The sequence below is a fragment of the Pogoniulus pusillus genome, chromosome 23 (genome assembly GCF_015220805.1).
Source record: "Pogoniulus pusillus isolate bPogPus1 chromosome 23, bPogPus1.pri, whole genome shotgun sequence".
NCBI lineage: Eukaryota > Metazoa > Chordata > Aves > Piciformes > Lybiidae > Pogoniulus > Pogoniulus pusillus.
The window spans coordinates 2105064-2123179 of NC_087286.1; the positions used below are offsets into that span (position 1 = coordinate 2105064).

The 18116-nt window shown below is 53.2% G+C and overlaps 1 protein-coding gene across 5 annotated transcripts in view; it reads left to right on the forward strand.

Moving 5' to 3' along the window:
- Window positions 1-18116, forward strand: part of CACNB2 (calcium voltage-gated channel auxiliary subunit beta 2) — a 345847-nt gene that overhangs the window by 310311 nt on the left and 17420 nt on the right. For all 5 annotated transcript variants that reach the window (XM_064162343.1, XM_064162344.1, XM_064162347.1 and 2 more), the window contains one exon: window positions 16135-16286. In XM_064162343.1, coding sequence (XP_064018413.1) covers window positions 16135-16286 — 152 coding nt within the window. The remainder of the gene's footprint in view (window positions 1-16134; window positions 16287-18116) is intronic.

Here is an 18116-nt window from a genome sequence, read left to right on the forward strand (position 1 = left end):
CTATGGAGAGATGTATCTGTGCCTGTATGGAGAGATGTGTGAGTGGATGGAGAGATGTGTGTCTGTATGGAGAGATGTGTCTGTGCCTGGATGGAGAGATGTGTGTCTGTATGGAGAGATGTGTCTGTGCCTGGATGGAGAGATGTGTGTCTGGATGGAGAGATGTGTCTGTGCCTGGATGGAGAGATGTGTGTCTGGATGGAGAGATGTGTCTGTGCCTGGATGGAGAGATGTGTCTGTGCCTGGATGGAGAGATGTGTCTGTGGCTGGATGGAGAGATGTGTCTGTGCCTGGGTGGAGAGATGTGTCTGTGTCTGGATGGAGAGATGTGTAAGTGTCTGGATGGAGAGATGTGTCTGTGCCTGGATGGAGAAATGTGTCAGTGCCTGGGTGGAGAAATGTGTCAGTGCCTGGATGGAGAGATGTGTCAGTGCCTGGATAGAGAGATGTGTGTCTGTATGGAGAGATGTGTCTGTGCCTGTATGGAGAGATGTGTCAGTGAGTGGATGGAGAGATGTGTGCCTGGATGGAGAGATGTGTCTGTGCCTGGATGTAAGGATGTGTCAGTGCCTGGATGTATGGATGTGTCTGTGCCTGGATGTAAGGATGTGTCAGTGCCTGGATGTATGGATGTGTCAGTGCCTGGATGTAAGGATGTGTCAGTGCCTGGATGTAAGGATGTGTCTGTGCCTGGATGTATGGATGTGTCAGTGCCTGGATGTATGGATGTGTCTGTGCCTGGATGTATGGATGTGTCAGTGCCTGGATGTGTGGATGTGTCAGTGCCTGGATGTGTGGATGTGTCTGTGCCTGGATGTAAGGATGTGTCTGTGCCTGGATGTATGGATGTGTCAGTGCCTGGATGTAAGGATGTGTCTGTGCCTGGATGTATGGATGTGTCTGTGCCTGGATGTGTGGATGTGTCAGTGCCTGGATGTAAGGATATGTCAGTGCCTGGATGTATGGATGTGTCTGTGCCTGGATGTGTGGATGTGTCTGTGCCTGGATGTATGGATATGTCAGTGCCTGGATGTATGGATGTGTCTGTGCCTGGATGTATGGATGTGTCAGTGCCTGGATGTATGGATGTGTCAGTGCCTGGATGTGTGGATGTGTCAGTGCCTGGATGTATGGATGTGTCAGTGCCTGGATGTGTGGATGTGTCAGTGCCTGGATGTATGGATGTGTCAGTGCTTGGATGTATGGATGTGTCAGTGCCTGGATGCATGGATGTGTCTGTGCCTAGATGTGTGGATGTGTCAGTGCCTGGATGCATGGATGTGTCAGTGCCTGGATGTAAGGATGTGTCTGTGCCTGGATGTGTGGATGTGTCAGTGCCTGGATGCATGGATGTGTCAGTGCCTGGATGTGTGGATGTGTCTGTGCCTGGATGTATGGATGTCTCTGTACCTGGATGTATGGATGTGTCAGTGCCTGGATGTATGGATGTGTCAGTGCCTGGATGTATGGATGTGTCTGTACCTGGATGTATGGATGTGTCAGTGCCTGGATGTGTGGATGTGTCAGTGCTTGGATGTATGGATGTGTCTGTACCTGGATGTATGGATGTGTCAGTGCCTGGATGTATGGATGTGTCTGTGCCTGGATGTATGGATGTGTCAGTGCCTGGATGTATGGATGTGTCTGTACCTGGATGTATGGATGTGTCAGTGCCTGGATGTATGGATGTGTCTGTACCTGGATGTATGGATGTGTCTGTGCCTGGATGTATGGATGTGTCAGTGCCTGGATGTGTGGATGTGTCAGTGCCTGGATGTATGGATGTGTCTGTACCTGGATGTATGGATGTGTCAGTGCCTGGATGTATGGATGTGTCAGTGCCTGGATGTGTGGATGTGTCAGTGCCTGGATGCATGGATGTGTCAGTGCCTGGATGTATGGATGTGTCTGTACCTGGATGTATGGATGTGTCTGTACCTGGATGCATGGATGTGTCTGTACCTGGATGTAAGGATGTGTCAGTGTCTGGATGTAAGGATGTGTCTGTACCTGGATGTAAGGATGTGTCAGTGTCTGGATGTAAGGATGTGTCTGTACCTGGATGTGTGGATGTGTCAGTGCCTGGATGTATGGATGTGTCTGTACCTGGATGTAAGGATGTGTCAGTGCCTGGATGCATGGATGTGTCAGTGCCTGGATGTGTGGATGTGTCTGTACCTGGATGTATGGATGTGTCTGTACCTGGATGCATGGATGTGTCTGTACCTGGATGTATGGATGTGTCTGTACCTGGATGCATGGATGTGTCTGTGCCTGGATGTATGGATGTGTCAGTGTCTGGATGTAAGGATGTGTCTGTACCTGGATGTAAGGATGTGTCAGTGTCTGGATGTAAGGATGTGTCTGTACCTGGATGTGTGGATGTGTCAGTGCCTGGATGTATGGATGTGTCTGTACCTGGATGTATGGATGTGTCAGTGCCTGGATGTATGGATGTGTCTGTACCTGGATGTGTGGATGTGTCAGTGCCTGGATGTAAGGATGTGTCTGTACCTGGATGTGTGGATGTGTCTGTGCCTGGATGTATGGATGTGTCAGTGCCTGGATGTATGGATGTGTCTGTACCTGGATGTGTGGATGTGTCAGTGCCTGGATGTATGGATGTGTCTGTGCCTGGATGTAAGGATGTGTCTGTGCCTGGGTGTATGGATGTGTCTGTGCCTGGGTGTAAGGATGTGTCTGTGCCTGGGTGTAAGGATGTGTCTGTGCCTGGATGTATGGATGTGTCAGTGCCTGGGTGTAAGGATGTGTCTGTGCCTGGGTGTAAGGATGTGTCTGTGCCTGGATGTAAGGATGTGTCAGTGCCTGGGTGTAAGGATGTGTCTGTGCCTGGGTGTAAGGATGTGTCTGTGCCTGGGTGTATGGATGTGTCTGTGCCTGGGTGTAAGGATGTGTCTGTGCCTGGGTGTAAGGATGTGTCTGTGCCTGGATGTAAGGATGTGTCTGTGCCTGGGTGTAAGGATGTGTCTGTGCCTGGGTGTATGGATTTGTCTCCCCAGTTCTTTTATTGGGCTTCTCATTATTCCCTAAGGCTCCCTGCTCTCTGGCAGCTTGTAGTTGCTATTGATGGTTGTAAAAATGATCTGAAGTGGCAGTGAAAGAGTAATGTCAGTGGCTCAGTGTGTAACTGCAGTCAGCAGTGTGCTCTTCAGGGGTCAGCACTGTGACCAGTGCTGAGGAGCATAGCTGTTAGCAACGAGGGCAGTGGGATTGAGGCCCCTTCAGCAGTTCTGCACAGCTGTGTGGCCTGTTTGACACACTGGAGAGAAGGTATCATCCAGGGGGACCTGCACAGGCTGCAGAGGTGTGCCAGTGCCAACCTCATCAAGTTCAACAAGGCCAAGTGCAAGGTTCTACACCTGGGTTGGGGCAGTCCAAGCAGAACTCCAAGCTGGGCAGAGAACGGCTGGAGAGTGGTGCTGAGGAGAAGGACCTGGGCATACTGGGTGAGAAGCTCAGCATGAGCTGGCAAAGTGCACTCACAGTCCAGAAACCAACCCTGTGCTGGGCTGCCTCAAAACCAGCATGGGCAGCAGGTTGAGGGAAGGGATTGTGCCACTCAGCTCTGCTCTGCCAAGACCCCCCCAGGGGCCCTGTGTCCAGCTCTGGAGCTCTCAACACAAGAAGGGCAGCAAACTCTTAGAGCAGGTTCAGAGAAGGCCACAAAGATGATCAGAGGGCTGGAGCACCTCTGCAGACAGGCTGAGAAGAGTTGGTGTTCTTCAGCCTGGAGAAGAGAAGGCTCCAGGGAGACCTTCCAGCAAGCTTCCAGTATTTGAAGAAGGCTGCAGGAGGGCTGGGGAGGGGCTTCTGACAGAGGCATGGAGGGAAGGGGGGAGGGAGAATGGCTTCAAATTGGAAGAAGCTAGATTTAGATGGGACATGAGGAGTAAATTCCAGTGCCTCAAGTAAGGCACTGCAACAGACTGCTCAGGGAAGTTGTGGAGGCTCTAAGCCTGGACTTAGAATCATAGAATTATAGGATGTCAGGGGCTGGAAGGGACCTTGAAAGATCATCTGGTCCAACCCCCCTGCCTTTGGACTTTCTTCTTCCGTTTGATTTTGTTCAGCAGCTCCCTACTTAACCATGCAGGTCTCCTGAGTCCCCTTCTTGATTTCCTACTCACTGGAATGCTCTGATCCTGAGCTTGTAGGGATAAAAGATGTAGTGGTTTAATACGTTCTAAGTACATGACTGAGTTACACTACCTCTTCTCATCTGTGGCCTTCACATCAGCACAATGGTAACATCCTCACTTGAGCAAGCTCAAGGCTATCTACACTGTCACAGCTGTCCATTGTGTGAACAGAACATTTGAGAGGAAGGACAAAATTTCAGTATCAGGCAGGTAATGTATCTGGGAGCTCATCCACCCAGCATCCTAGGTGGCTACATTAATGAAACAGATTCTGTGATGTGGGAGTCTGGGATAGCACAGGGCAAAGTCTGCCAAATGCAAGGAGCCCACCCCAAGGCTCACTGAGAGGCTGAAACAGTCACACCATTGAAGTGCTGTCCCACATTAGAATCATAGAATCGTGGAATCAAGCAGGTTGGAAGAGACCTCCAAGATCCTCCAGCCCAACCTATCCCCCAGCCCTAGCCAGTCAACCAGACCATGGCCTGCATCAGGAGCAGTGTGGCCAGTAGGACAAGGGAGGTTCTTCTTCCCCTGTACTCAGCACTGGTCAGACCACACCTTGAGTACTGTGTCCAGTTCTGGGCCCCTCAATTCAAGAAAGATGTTGAGGTGCTGGAACATGTCCAGAGAAGGGCAGCAAGGCTGGTGAGGGGCCTGGAGCACAAATCCTATGAGGAGAGGTTGAGGGAGCTGGGCCTGTTTAGCCTGGAGAAGAGGAGGCTCAGGGGTGATCTTATTACTGTCTACAACTACCTGAAGGGGCATTGTAGCCAGGTGGGGGGTGGCCTCTTCTCCCAGGCAACCAGCAACAGAACAAGGGGACACAGTCTCAAGTTGTGCCAGGGTAGGTCTAGGCTGGATGTTAGGAAGAAGTTCTTCACAGAGAGAGTGATTGGCATTGGAATGGGCTGCCCAGGGAGGTGGTGGAGGCACCGTGCCTGGGGGTCTTCAAGAAAAGCCTGGATGAGGCACTTAGTGCCATGGTCTGGTTGATTGGATAGGGCTGGGTGCTAGGTTGGACTGGATGAGCTTGGAGGTCTCTTCCAACCTGGTTGATTCTATGATTCTATGATTCTATGGCACTAAGTGCCTCATCCAGTCTTTTCTTGAAGACCTCCAGGGATGCTGCCTCCACCACCTCCCTGGGCAGCCCATTCCAAGGGGAAATCACTCACTTGTTGAAAGCCAGATTGGATGAGGCCTTGAGCAAGCTGGGCTAGTGGAAGGCATCCCTGCCCACAGCAGGGGAGACAGAACTCAGGTGATCTTGAAGGTCCTTTCCAACCTAAACCATTCTGTGATTCTCAAAACCATCTCTTGGAGAGGCTGTACTGCTCCCACCACTCTGCTCCCAAGCCAGCAGGCTTTGGGAGCTTGGCAGCTGTTTGAGCAGTGCTTCAGCTGTGTGCTTCTGGGAGCTTTGGTGAGGGTGAGCAGGAAATGTGAGCACGTTGTTGGAAGCTGCCTTTAACAGATGCCAGCCTTTGCATCTGGGTGGCTTAAAGACTCAGCTCCCCCTCAGCAAGGTCCAGCAGTGGTGCTGTGTGGAGCCTGCCCCCAGGAGACTGGATCAGGGCAGCCCAGCAGAGCTCAAGTGGGAGGGTGTTCACCTTTCAGCTCTCAAGCCCTGCTGTGCACCATGGAATGCAGAGTACAAGGCTGGGTACTGAAAAGAGGGTCTAGTGGAGGAGCAGGTGGCAGGGCTAAGGGAGGAAGGCATGGGGGGATGACTCATTATGGAAAAGACTGGAGTCATGGAGTAGGAGCTGGGATATGTGGACCCACTGGTGGATTCAGGAACCTCCAAGGTCTGCACCAGACACAGGGAAAGCCATGGGAGGGCAAAAAAACAGCCAGGAAGGACATCAGGGAGGGAAAAAAATCATAGCAGGAGTGGGCTGGGAGGGAAAATCAGATACAGTAAACCAATCCTGGAGTCAGAAAAGGGAACTGTTTTTGTGGGGTGATGGAAACCTTGTGCAAGGCAAGAGGAGGCACAAGGAGTGCTGCAGCCTGCCCCTTGTCTGCAGTGATTCTGGGGGCAGAACCAGGGAATATCCTTGTAGCCTCCTGCTGGGTGCCCTCATCTAGCAGTGGCCCACAAAGATGACAACACAGAATCACAGACACTTCCAGGCTGGAAAAGCCTCTCTGGATCACCAAGTCCACTCTACAAGATTCACCTTAAACCATAGCCCCAAGCACCACAGCCAAACCACCTTTAAACACACCCAGGCTGGGTGACTCCACCACCTGCCTGGGCAGCTCATTCCACTCCCTGACCACTCTCTCCATGTAAAGCCAGTCTAAACTTGAGGCCATTCCCCCTTGTTCTGCCTCCAACCACCTGTGAGCAGAGCCCAGCAGCAGCCTCTCCACAACCTCCTTTCAGGTAGCTGCAGCCAGCCATGAGGTCTGCCCTCAGCCTTCTCTGTTTCACACTAACCCTCCCCAGCTCCTGCAGTCTCTCCTCACCAGATTTACTCTCCAGGCCCTTGCCAGCTTCCTTGCTCTCCTCTGCTCTGCCTCCAGCACCTCCACATCTCTCTTGTGTTGTGGTGCCCAAAGCTGAACCCAGCACTGGAGCTGTGGCCTCAGCAGAGCAGAGTGCAAGGGCACAATCCCCTCCCTGCTGCTGCTGCACACAGCATTTCTGATGCCAGCCAGGATGCCTTTGGCTTTCTTGGCCACCTGGGCACTGCTGGCTCCTGCTCAGCTGCCTGGGCACTGCTGGCTCATGTTCAGCTCCTCTCTGTTACCACCCCCAGGTCCCTTTCTGCAGGCAGTTTCCAGCCACACTGCCGCAAGCCTGTAGCACTGCTTGGGGTTGTGTCTGAAGTGCAGGAGCTGCCATTTGGCCCTGCTGAAACTCTGTGAGTCCTTAGGTGGCTGAGGCAGCAGAGGGGAGTGGCAGTATCACAGCAGTGCAATTTTTGTTCTTCATTGTGTGGGGAAAATGTGCAAACTAAGGTGTGGAAATGGAATTGCTCAGCCAGTTGCTGTTGCACTGGCTGTGGACCTAAGATGGTGTAGGAGGGCAGAAACTTCAGGATAGCAAATGAGGTTCTCTGAAAGCATCATGGAGCATTTCCTGTGGGAAGTTGAGGGGAGCAGGACAGGAAATAGTGATTTGACCAAAGCTTTTTTTTGGCACTAAATCAATCAGTTTTAGCAGGAAGAGATTTTTTTGGATCCAAAATGGAGTTCCTGATTATAAGCTGGAAACTCCATCCCCTGTCTTCTACCCTCCAAGGAGCTGAGGAAGGACAAAAGACCTGTTTGGAACATAGAACAAAAGCCCCAGAGTCAAGCTTCTGGCTGTATCTGCTTTGGCACAGGGATCTGGATTGCAGTCCTAGTGCCCTTAGCACTGGGCTGCTCTGTTCCTTGGGCAGGTGTTGATAGCCTCAGTGGGAGAGGGGGCTGCTGACTGCCACCCAATACCTGCAAGCTGCAGCACTGCACATGATGTTCCCTGAGCCTCCCTTCGGAATGCCAGCAGCCTGCACACCAACTCAGAGCCAGCACTTGGCACCAGGGAGGGCTTGGTGCCAGAGGTGGCAGCTGTGAAGCTCTCTGAGGTAGCGAGGAGGGGACTGGCTGCTCACACCCAGAGCTGAGCTCGGTGCCAGCAAAGGATGGAGGCACAGAGGGAGGGAGCAGCCCCTTGCTCCCCATCCTGCAGGCCCCCTGCTCTGTCACTGAGTTCATAGACCACAGAGGTCACCTGCTTGAGATACTAACACCAAATCCTTTTTTTTGCCCTGGGAAGTGAGTGAACCTCTGTTCAAGAGCAGCTCTTCAGCTGCCACCCCAGAGGATATTGTGCATATTGCTCACAATGGTACCTAGCACAGCAGGCAGAGGACTGAGCTCCAGTATTTGGCACCATCTGTACAGGTAACCCAGGCTGTCTTGCAGATCACCTCCAGATCTGGAGAATCTGTGACCCTGGAGAACCTCCAGATACAGACATGTAGAGAAGCAATGTGGTAGTCAGAGCATCGATGTGGCTGGCAGTGTGGCAGGCAGATGGAGAGAGGATCCTGCCCCTCTGCTCTGCTGAGGCCTCGTCTGCACTGCTGGGTCCAGCTATGGGGCCCCCAACACAAGATGGACACGAACCTGCTGGAGTGGGTCCAGAGAAGGCCACAAAGATGCTCAGAGGGCTGGGGAACCTCTGCTGTGGGAACAGGCTGTAAGAGCTGAGGCTGTGCAGCCTGGAGAAGGCTCCAGGGGGACCTTGGAGGTGAATTTCAGTATCTGAAGGGGACTTACTGGCAGGCTGGGGAGGGACTGTTCAGAAGTGCCTGTGGGGACAGGCTGAGGGCAATGGTTTGGAAGTGGAGCAGGGCAGGGTTAGGTTGGGCATCAGGAGGAAACTGCACAGTGAGGGTGGTGAGACCCTGGCACAGGCTGCCCAGGGCTGTGGCTGAGGCTCCATCCCCAGAGCCATCCAAGCTCAGCCTTGCTGTGTCCCTGAGCAGCCTGCTCTGGCTGGAGGTGTCCCTGCTGCCTGCAGGGGAGTTGGACAAGACAACTTCGAGGGTGCCTTCCAACCCGATGCAATCTGTCAGTCTGTGAGTAGCAATGGCCACGAGGAGCAGAGCTGAGAGCGTTGCAGGGCAGGGGCAGTGGATCAGTGCTGGGAGCTTGCTTTCCTAAAGCCATCAGTCAGAAAGAGGCTTGGCACTGGTCTCACTCAGACCAATGCTGCCAGTGGATATTCTAGTGTCAAATCAACACATCCAGGGAGTGAACAAGAGGAGTGCCTGGTGTGTAAAGGTTTGGGAGTGCCGTGTGAGAGCTGGTTGTGGATGTGAAGAGCAATGCTTGCTTGCCAGCGCTGCTGCACGTTTGACCTGTGAAGTGCTGCAGGGGAGGGCAGGGAAGGGGCAGTTGCTTCCTGTCTTTAAGCGCCTGGAAGGGATCTGTCATTCCAGAAGCCAGGACGGGGCAGCAGATGGTTAAGCCTCATCCACCTGAGCATCAGTCCCCATTGGCTTAGTTAACTCCTCTGTGCCCCTGCCGCTGGCAGCAGCTGCTGAAGGAGCTCTGCGCTTTTGCTGCCTGCCTTTGTCCCAGGGACCCAAAGCTTCTTCTGGTTGTGTCTGTGGATGTTACACTTGTTATAACCTTGCCTCATGCTTTGTTGTCTTGGCTTTTTTCCATTCTTTGCTTCATTAATGCTCTCCCTTTCCAGATGTTTTGGGTATGTATACGGAGCTTGCAAGTTGACTTGTCCTGCTGGTTTGTGTTGAGTGCTTCGTTGTGCCTGGCAGAAGCAGAGGCTGTGCCTGCTCACTGCCTGGCTGCTAGACAAAAGCCAGTCCTCTGCTGGGCAGCCAAGGGTTGCTTTTAGAGACTCTTTGCTGGCTTTCCTGATTTATGCTTTTCAAGCAATTCTAAAACTACTCTTGAGAAGGAAACACTGAAGGTTATGAGGCTGACTGTAAGTTTCCCAGGGGTGTGCACCTGCTCTGCCTGTCCCAACCCAGAGCCTGGTGTCCATCATGCCATGGGGTCCCTGGTGAAGCCACTGCACTTGATTTGCTTTCTGTGTGCCATGGAACCAACGTGCCTGGGCAGCTGTGGGTGCCCACCTGTGGGAAGTTGTCTCTGGAAGCTGGAGAGAGCTCCCACTCACATGCTCAGGTTGCTTGCCCAGAGGTTTTGCCATGGGGGAAATGAAATGTGAATGCCTCAAGGCACAGGGGTGGATTTCAGCCTCCTGGTTTTCATCCCCCTGGGATGGGTGAGTGCTGGAAACTGTGGCAATGATTTCTCCTGTGTCTCTGACCTCTGTGTGTGCACACAAAGGTGCTGTGGCTTCTCCACCTTTGGTGATTCAATCACAGCTGTGGTGTCTTGACTGAGTTTCAAGGAAATGCTTTCCCAGCTGTACATTGAAAATCAACTGAAAGGTGAGCTGAGGAAGCCTCCTACAAATCCTCCTCTGCTCACAGAGGCTATGGAGCAGGAATGCAGAACTGGGGTGTAACAAAGAGGGTACCTGAAGGACCTCATAGAGAGAAGCAAAAAAGGGGCTCACTGTGGTGTGGAAAGTCCTGCTTGGCCTTCTAGCATGTTATCATCAAGACAGCTGTGGCAAATGCCCAGAACTCTGACTTAAATCCCTCAGCTGCTAAACCTGAGCCTGCCTGCAGCTCTCCAAGGTTGTCAGGAGGACATGGCTGCACTTCTTCCTGCACACAGAGGGAAAAGAGTGGCACCAGGGTCCTGCTCTAATTTACCAGCCTCAAATGTCTCCAGATGCTTGTCTCTCCTGCTGGGCCAGCCTTGATTTTGTTAACATCTAAGGTTAGAGCTTCTCTGATGAATTCACAGGCTCCCAGGATGTTAGGGGCTAGAAGAGACCTCTGGAGAGCTTCCAGTCCAACCTCTGCCAGAGAAGGAGCAGAGGATCCAGCACAGGTCACACAGGAACAGATCCAGACAGGGCTGGAGAGGCTGCAGAGGAGGAGACTGCACAACCTCTCTGGGCAGCCTGTGCCAGGGCTCTCACACTCAAGAAGTTCTGCCTCAGGTCTTGTTCTTCTCCAGGTGCTGTGCATTAGAAGTTGCACAGCAACTTTCCAATATTCCAACTTACAAATCCATTTTTGATGCAGCATTGGCAAAATCTCCTGAGTGTTTCCAAAGGATTTACAGGGTAAAAGGGCACCAACAGAGAGAGCTCTCAGCTGTCCTTCTTGGTGTCTGGAGCCCCCAGCACAAGTGGGACGTGGAAATGTTAGAGCAGGTCCAGAGGAGGAGATGGTCTGAGGGCTGGAGCACTTCTGCTGTGGAGACAGCCTGAGAGTTGGGGTTGTTTAGCCTGGAGAAGAGAAGGCTCCATGGACACCTTCAAGCAGCCTTCCAATATTTGAAGGAGGCTACAGGAGAGCTGGAGAGGGACTTTTAACAGGGGCATGGAGGGACAGGAGGAGGGGGGATGGCTTCAAATTGGAAGAAGATAGATGGAGATTGGACATTAGGAGGAAATTCTTCCCCCTGAGGGTGATGATGCACTGGAACAGGTTGCCCAGAGGAGCTGTGGATGCTCCAAGCCTGGATGTATTCAAATCCAGCTTGGGTGGGCATTGAGCAACCTGATCTAGTGGGAGCTGTTGCTGCCCATAGCAGGAGGGCTGGAACTAGATGGTGTTCAAGCTCCCTCCCACCCATCCTATGAACCAGTGACACTTTCTCATGGCACTGCACTGCACAGGTGTAATTGTTAACAGTACTGAAACGAGGTGCTGGAGACAAAGCAACGCAGCAAAGGTGCTAGAGGAGCTGGCAGAGGCTCGGAGGTCTGCACCATGCTGAGGTCTCTGGCTGGGACAGTGAAGTGCCTGGAGCAAGGTAGCTGTTTCCTTCAGAATGCATTTTGCTTCCCTTTGAACTCTTCACACCCACAGGCTGAACTGACCTAAGCACTTTTGATTTCTGCTGGGCTGGTGGCACTGATAGAGACTTGGTGTCTGTGTCCTGATTCCATCACAGTATCACAGTATCTCTTCCAACATTGGAAGAGACCTCACAGATCATCAAGTCCAACCCTTTAGCACAGAGCTCAAGGCCAGACCATGGCACCAAGTGCCACGTCCAGTCCTGCCTTGAACAGCTCCAGGGACGGCGACTCCACCACCTCCCCGGGCAGCCCATTCCAGTGTCCAATGACTCTCTCAGGGAAGAACTTTCTCCTCACCTCCAGCCTAAATCTCCCCTGGCACAGCCTGAGGCTGTGTCCTCTTGTTCTGGTGCTGGCCACCTGAGAGAAGAGAGCAACCTCCTCCTGGCCACAACCTCCCCTCAGGTAGTTGTAGACTAAGGCTAAGGGTTTGGGGTGTTTAACCAGAATGAAAAGGGTTCCATTCTCTTCTCTGCTACCAGAGCTGTGGCCTTGTAGCTTCCATTGCTGTGATCCCCTTGGTGAGGGTTGTCAGCTGGTGCTGCTGGGCCTTACACAGCTTGCATGGTAGCTTCCCCTGGATCCAGGTGTGTGCCTCCCACTCCGCACAGCAGGTTCCCTGCCTGTCTCTCCCACTCAGGGAACACACAGGTGTTGTGCCAGGGGGATGCCCTCAGCAGGAGGGGTGAACAGCCAGCAGTGGAGTGGTTCCACATCCTAGCTGTGAGAAAGGCTGAACATCTTCAGCCATGCTGCTGCTGAGTGAGAGCACAGGCAAGGAACACTCAGTGGGGAGCAGAGCCATAAGAGCCTGCAGCAGTGCACGGAGCTGGTGCAGGAATACTCAGGCAGGTCCAGAGGTCATGGAGATGGTCAGAGGGCTGGAGAAACCTCCCTGTGGGGCCAGGCTGGGAGAGTTGGGGCTGTTCAGCCTGGAGGAGAGAAAGCTCTGGGGAAACCTTAGAGAAGCCTGAAGGGGCTACAGGAGAGCTGGGGAGGGACTTTGGACAAGGGTTTGCAGTGATAGGATGAGGGAGAGTGGATTGAAGTGTGAGGAGGGTGGATTTAGACTGGAGGTGAGGAAGGAATTCCTGACTGTGACACTGGCACAGGCTGCCCAGGGAGGCTGTGGCTGCTCCCTCCTGGAGGTGTTCAAGGCCAGGTTGGATGAGGACTTGGGCAACCAGTGCTCGTGGGAGGTGTCCCTGCCCACGGCAGGGGGTTGGAACTGGCTGAGCTTTAAGGTCCCCTCCCACCCAAACCACCCAATGAGTCAATGGATAAGCTAGAGCCAGGCTGGCATGGGGGAATCCATCCTGAACTGTGCAAGGACACTAACTTGGTGGTCCCAGGGGCACCACCACTGTTAGCCTGCTCCTGTGCCCAACCTCACCACCCCAGTTACTCACTGACAGTGCAGGGGAACTTAATGATGGGGGCAGTGCCTGGCACCCTCTGGAGCGCTGTGCTTCTATGTGATGCAGGTGAGAGGGAGCCCAGGGCACCCTGGGCAGTGCCCAGCCACTCTGTCCTGCAAAGCACTGCCTTCCAGCTTCCCTATTCACAGGCCATGCCACTGCACTGCCAGGTTAGACCTGGCACGAGGAGCACCGTTCCATGAATGCCATTGCTTTGCTGCCCAGGGAAGCAGAGGAAGGAGCAGGCATTTATCCCCCTCTGCTATTTAGTGTCTTTAAAGACACTCTGTGGTGTGTATTTTGACATGATGACAGTGTTGCATTTCAGGAGCTCTTAGTGCTTTATAAATAGCTCCTGGTGATGTTGAGGTTTCCAGACTTTGTGTCTGTAAATCCCTCCTGGAGATGTGTGGCTCTGTGTGTGCATCCAGGGCCTTCTTCAACTGCCTGCAGGGAGGTTGCAGCTCAGCCTCTTCTTGGTATCAAGCCACAGGAGCAGAGGAGATGGTTCCAAGCTGCCCAGGCAGGGCAGGCTCAGGCTGCACCTTAGGGAATCTTTCTGCCCTGGAAGGCTTCTCAAGCATTGGCAGTGTCTGCCCAGGGCAGTGCTGCAGTGCTGCACCCTGGAGGTGTTGCAGCAGCCTGTGGAGCTGTGCTTGGGGCCATGGCTTAGTGCTGAGGCTGCAGTGCTGGGGGGAGGCTTGGGCTGGGTGAGCCTGGAGGGCTCTGCTGTGATTCGGCATTCTGGCTGAGTGAAGCCTCAAGAGCAAGCCCCTGCAGCACCTCACCCTGCAATTGCCCTGCAGCAGAGCCCAGAGAGGAGAACCAGGCAGAACTGCAGCCTCAGTGCTCTGCTCTCTGCCTTCCCCCTCCCAGAAGGACCATCTGGGAGGCATGAGTAACACATACAGCCACTTTCCCTGGAAACCATCCTCCCACTGCCACCCCCCCCTTTTTATGTAACAAGCTGGTGGCTAAGGGTTGAAAGCAGGGACGTGCAGGTGTGCCAGAGTCACCCTTGCAGATGAACTGTTTGAGCCAGTCCAGAGGAGGCCACCAAAATGCTCAGAGGGCTGCCACAGATGCTGTGCAGGCTGCACCAAACTCCACCACAGCTCACCTGGTTACTAAGGAGCTGCCACAGATGCTGTGCAGGGTGCACCAAACTCCACCACAGCTCACCTGGTTACTAAAGAGCTGCCACAGATGCTGTGCAGGCTGCACCAAACTCCACCACAGCTCACCTGGTTACTAAGGAGCTGCCACAGATGCTGTGCAGGGTGCACCAAACTCCACCACAGCTCACCTGGTTACTAAAGAGCTGCCACAGATGCTGTGCAGGGTGCACCAAACTCCACCACAGCTCACCTGGTTAGTAAGGAGCTGTCACAGATGCTGTGCAGGCTGCACCAAACTCCACCACAGCTCACCTGGTTACTAAGGAGCTGCCACAGATGCTGTGCAGGGTGCACCAAACTCCACCACAGCTCACCTGGTTACTAAGGAGCTGCCACAGATGCTGTGCAGGGTGCACCAAACTCCACCACAGCTCACCTGGTTACTAAGGAGCTGCCACAGACCATGTGAACTCAGCAGACCCAGAAGATCTCTGTGCCACCAAGCTGCAGCAAAGGGAGTTGTGAGCATGCCAAGAACCAGCAGGAGCTCTGTCTTCCCAGCTGTGACCTCCCTTCAGACAGCAGCTTGCCCCCAGTGCTCTCATGGCCAAGCAGGCAGCCCCAAGTGCTGCACACCTCCCAGGGCTCTCTGCTGGCAGGGACTGCTTGGCCTGCACTCAGCCTGAGCTGGAGAGAACCACAGCCAGGTGGAGGTGGTCTGTAACAGAGGCAAAGCAGTGCCAACCTCCAGCAGAGACCTTCATATTTAGACCTTCTTAAGATGTTACTTCATTTCTAAGCCAACCCCAGGAGCTGCCAGTTGATTTGGAGCTGAATTCCTTTGAGCTTGGGCTGCTCTGCTGTCTCCTGGCAGTGTTGCAAGGTGGTGATGGTGGAGCTGATGTATTCATTTTCTGTTCTAAGATAACAAAAATCAATCTCCACTCACTTCTTCAAAGAGACCATTGGCCATGGAAAGCTCGTTCTGGCCAGCTCTCTGTCCCCTCAAGCAGGACAACCTCATTCTGTCAGCACAAGAGATCACAGAATCACAGTATCACAGTATCATCAGGGTTGGAAGAGACCTCACAGATCATCAAGTCCAACCCAGATACAATGAAGGAAACTCCCTGAGGAGGACGTTTTTGGTAGCCTCTGTTGGCATCTCAGATTTTGTTGGTTCTCTTCTAATATTGGCTTGGAATAGGCTAAGATGCCTAAGCTGCCTTTGGTTCATGGAGGGCAACAAACCTGCCTGAATTACCATGCCCTGGACATGCTTCTGGAATGTCTCTGTGCAGGCAGCCTAGTGCAAGATTTGAGCACTCCAAGGCTGACTTACCAAGCCCTTACCAAGAGCTAGGTTTGTTTCAGCTGGGACTGGAGGATCACTTATAAGGAGTGGATGCAGCCTGTCTGGGAGGGGTTTTGCCATGCTGTGGAGCTGGAGGCAGATCTGTGCAGGGAAATCACCTGTCCAGAACTCCTGCTGTTGTCAGGAGGATCCCATGGCATAATCTGGGCTATGGAATGAATTGGTTTAAAAGCTGGGTTTGGACAGTGGTCAGATGTTTACTATGGCACCATACTGAGGCCAGCTTGTGAAGGAAACTTCTGCAGAGCTTTGCTAAGCTGGAAGGGGAAAGAGGAACTGTGCAGTGGAGACAGCTCCACACATCTGTGGTGCCTCTCTCAGGCACTCCAGTTTGAGCAAACTGGTTAGAAGGCTGAGCTGAAGTGATGAACCCACAGGAAATGAAGTACTGCAGCAGGCATCCTTCCCTCTCTTTCCTTCTGACATCCATGGGCTGGGGGCTTACAAGCAAACCTGCCTGCAGGCAGGGGGTGCAGGAAGAAGGGCTTGGGCTGGGGGAAGAGGGGCAGGACCCAGGGCTGAATGCTGTGGGTTTTCCCTGGTGTGCCAGCCTGGGGAGGGGCAGCACACCCCTCTGGCACCTGCTGAAACCAAAGCAGCTTGGAATGTTTGCCTGACCCTGGCTGTCTGTCCTTACCTGCAGCTGAAGTTCAGAGCGAAATCGAGCGGATTTTCGAGCTGGCAAGGACACTGCAGCTGGTGGTGCTGGATGCTGACACCATTAACCACCCAGCTCAGCTCAGCAAAACCTCTCTGGCTCCCATCATAGTCTACGTAAAGATTTCCTCTCCTAAGGTAAACATTTGTGTTGTCTTGGTGCTGTTTCCATCTCTCCTTGGGCGTTCTTCCCTGTTCTGTGGTCTAAAAGGGTCCTGCAGGGAGGCTGTAGCCAGGTGGGGTTGGGCTCTGCTGCCAGGCAGCCAGCACCAGAACGAGGGGACACAGCCTGAAGCTGTGCCAGGGGAGGTCTAGGCTGGATGATAGGAGGAAGTTGTTGGCAGAGAGAGTGATTGGCATTGGAATGGGCTGCCCAGGGAGGTGGTGGAGTGGCTGTGGCTGGAGGTGTTGAAGCCAAGCCTGGCTGGGGCACTTAGTGCCATGGTCTGGTTGGTTGGGCAGGGCTGGGTGCTAGGTTGGGCTGGCTGAGCTTGGAGCTCTCTTCCAACCTGTCTGCTTCTATGATTGTATGGAAGTGCAGCTAACCTTGCACATGGCCTCCTTGCAGTTCAGAGCTGTGTATTGTTGTGGCTTTCTCTTTGCATGGTGAAATGAAGGTTCTTAGCTCTAGTGACAGCTAAACCCATTCTGGACAAGATGCTGCAGCTCCAGTGTTTTTTCACTTGGTGTTTGCAGTATCAACCACCTACCTGATGCTCACAGTTTGTTACATGCAGGATTGGCACATGGGTGTCAGACTGATGGGTGCATCACAGAGTGGCTGTGGCTGGAAGAGACTTTTGAGACCATCCAGTCCAACCTTCAGCCCAGCACTCAAGCATCAACACTAAAGCTGAGCTCTACAGGCTGCTTAAAAACCTCTTAAGGATGGGGACTGCAGCACTGCCCTGGGCAGACACTTCCAATGCCTGAGAACCCTTCCAGGGCAGGAAGATTTCCTAACATCCAGCCTGAGCTGCCCCTGGGGCAGCTTGGAACCATTTCCTCTGCTCTTGTGGCTTGCCAGCAGGGAGAAGAGGCTGAGCCCCTCCCAGCTCCAACCTCCCTTCAGGCAGCTGTAGAACTTTGAACACCTCCTGTGAAAAAAACCCTCTAGAAACTTCACAAAGAGGCATTTGGAAGAGCAGAATGAATCTAGAGGAAGAGAATTAAGGAGAGCCATTTTAAGAACTTCAACTTACAACCAATCCAAGCCAGGAGCAGCACAGAGAAATAGGAAGGAGCTTTTTAAATGCTTGTAACCAGAAAGGAGATGTTGGGAAGTAAACTCTGGTGGATGTCAAGAGCCTGGGAAATGCTCCTGAAAGCAGTGAATGAAGGATTGGATCTGCTCAAGAGGACAGTTTAAAAGCAGACATTTTAAGTGGTTATATAGGTGCATGTTTGTGTGTCCTGTGGGAGGAAAGTGTGACAGGGTGAGGAGAGGGCTGAGCTGCTCAGTGCTTTCTTTGCCTCAGTCTTTAGTAGCAAGAGCAGACCTGGAGAGGCAGATTGAGGTCTGGCCAAGCTGGATCCATGGGCCCAGGTCAGCTGTAGGAGGTTTAGCAAAGCCCAGTGCTGGGTCCTGCACTTGGGTCACAACCTCTTGAACCTCCTAAGCAGAGTGGCTGCAGAGTTTCCAGGCAGAAAAGGACCTGAGGGTGCTGGTGGGTGCTGGTGGGTGAACATGAGCCAGCAGTGTGCTCAGGTGGCCAAGAAGGTCACAGCATCCTGGCTTGGGTCAGCAGTAGTGTGGCCATCAGGAGCAAGGAAGTGATCATGCCCCTGTACTTGGCTGGCTCTCAGAGGCCACACCTTGAGTCCTGGGTTCAATTTTGGGGCCCTCAGCACAAGAAGGACATTGAGGGGCTGGAGAGTGTCCAGAGAAGGGCAACAAAGCTGGGGAGAGCTCTGGAGAACAGGGCTGGGGAGGAGCAGCTGAGGGAGCTGGGGGTGTTTAGTGTGGAG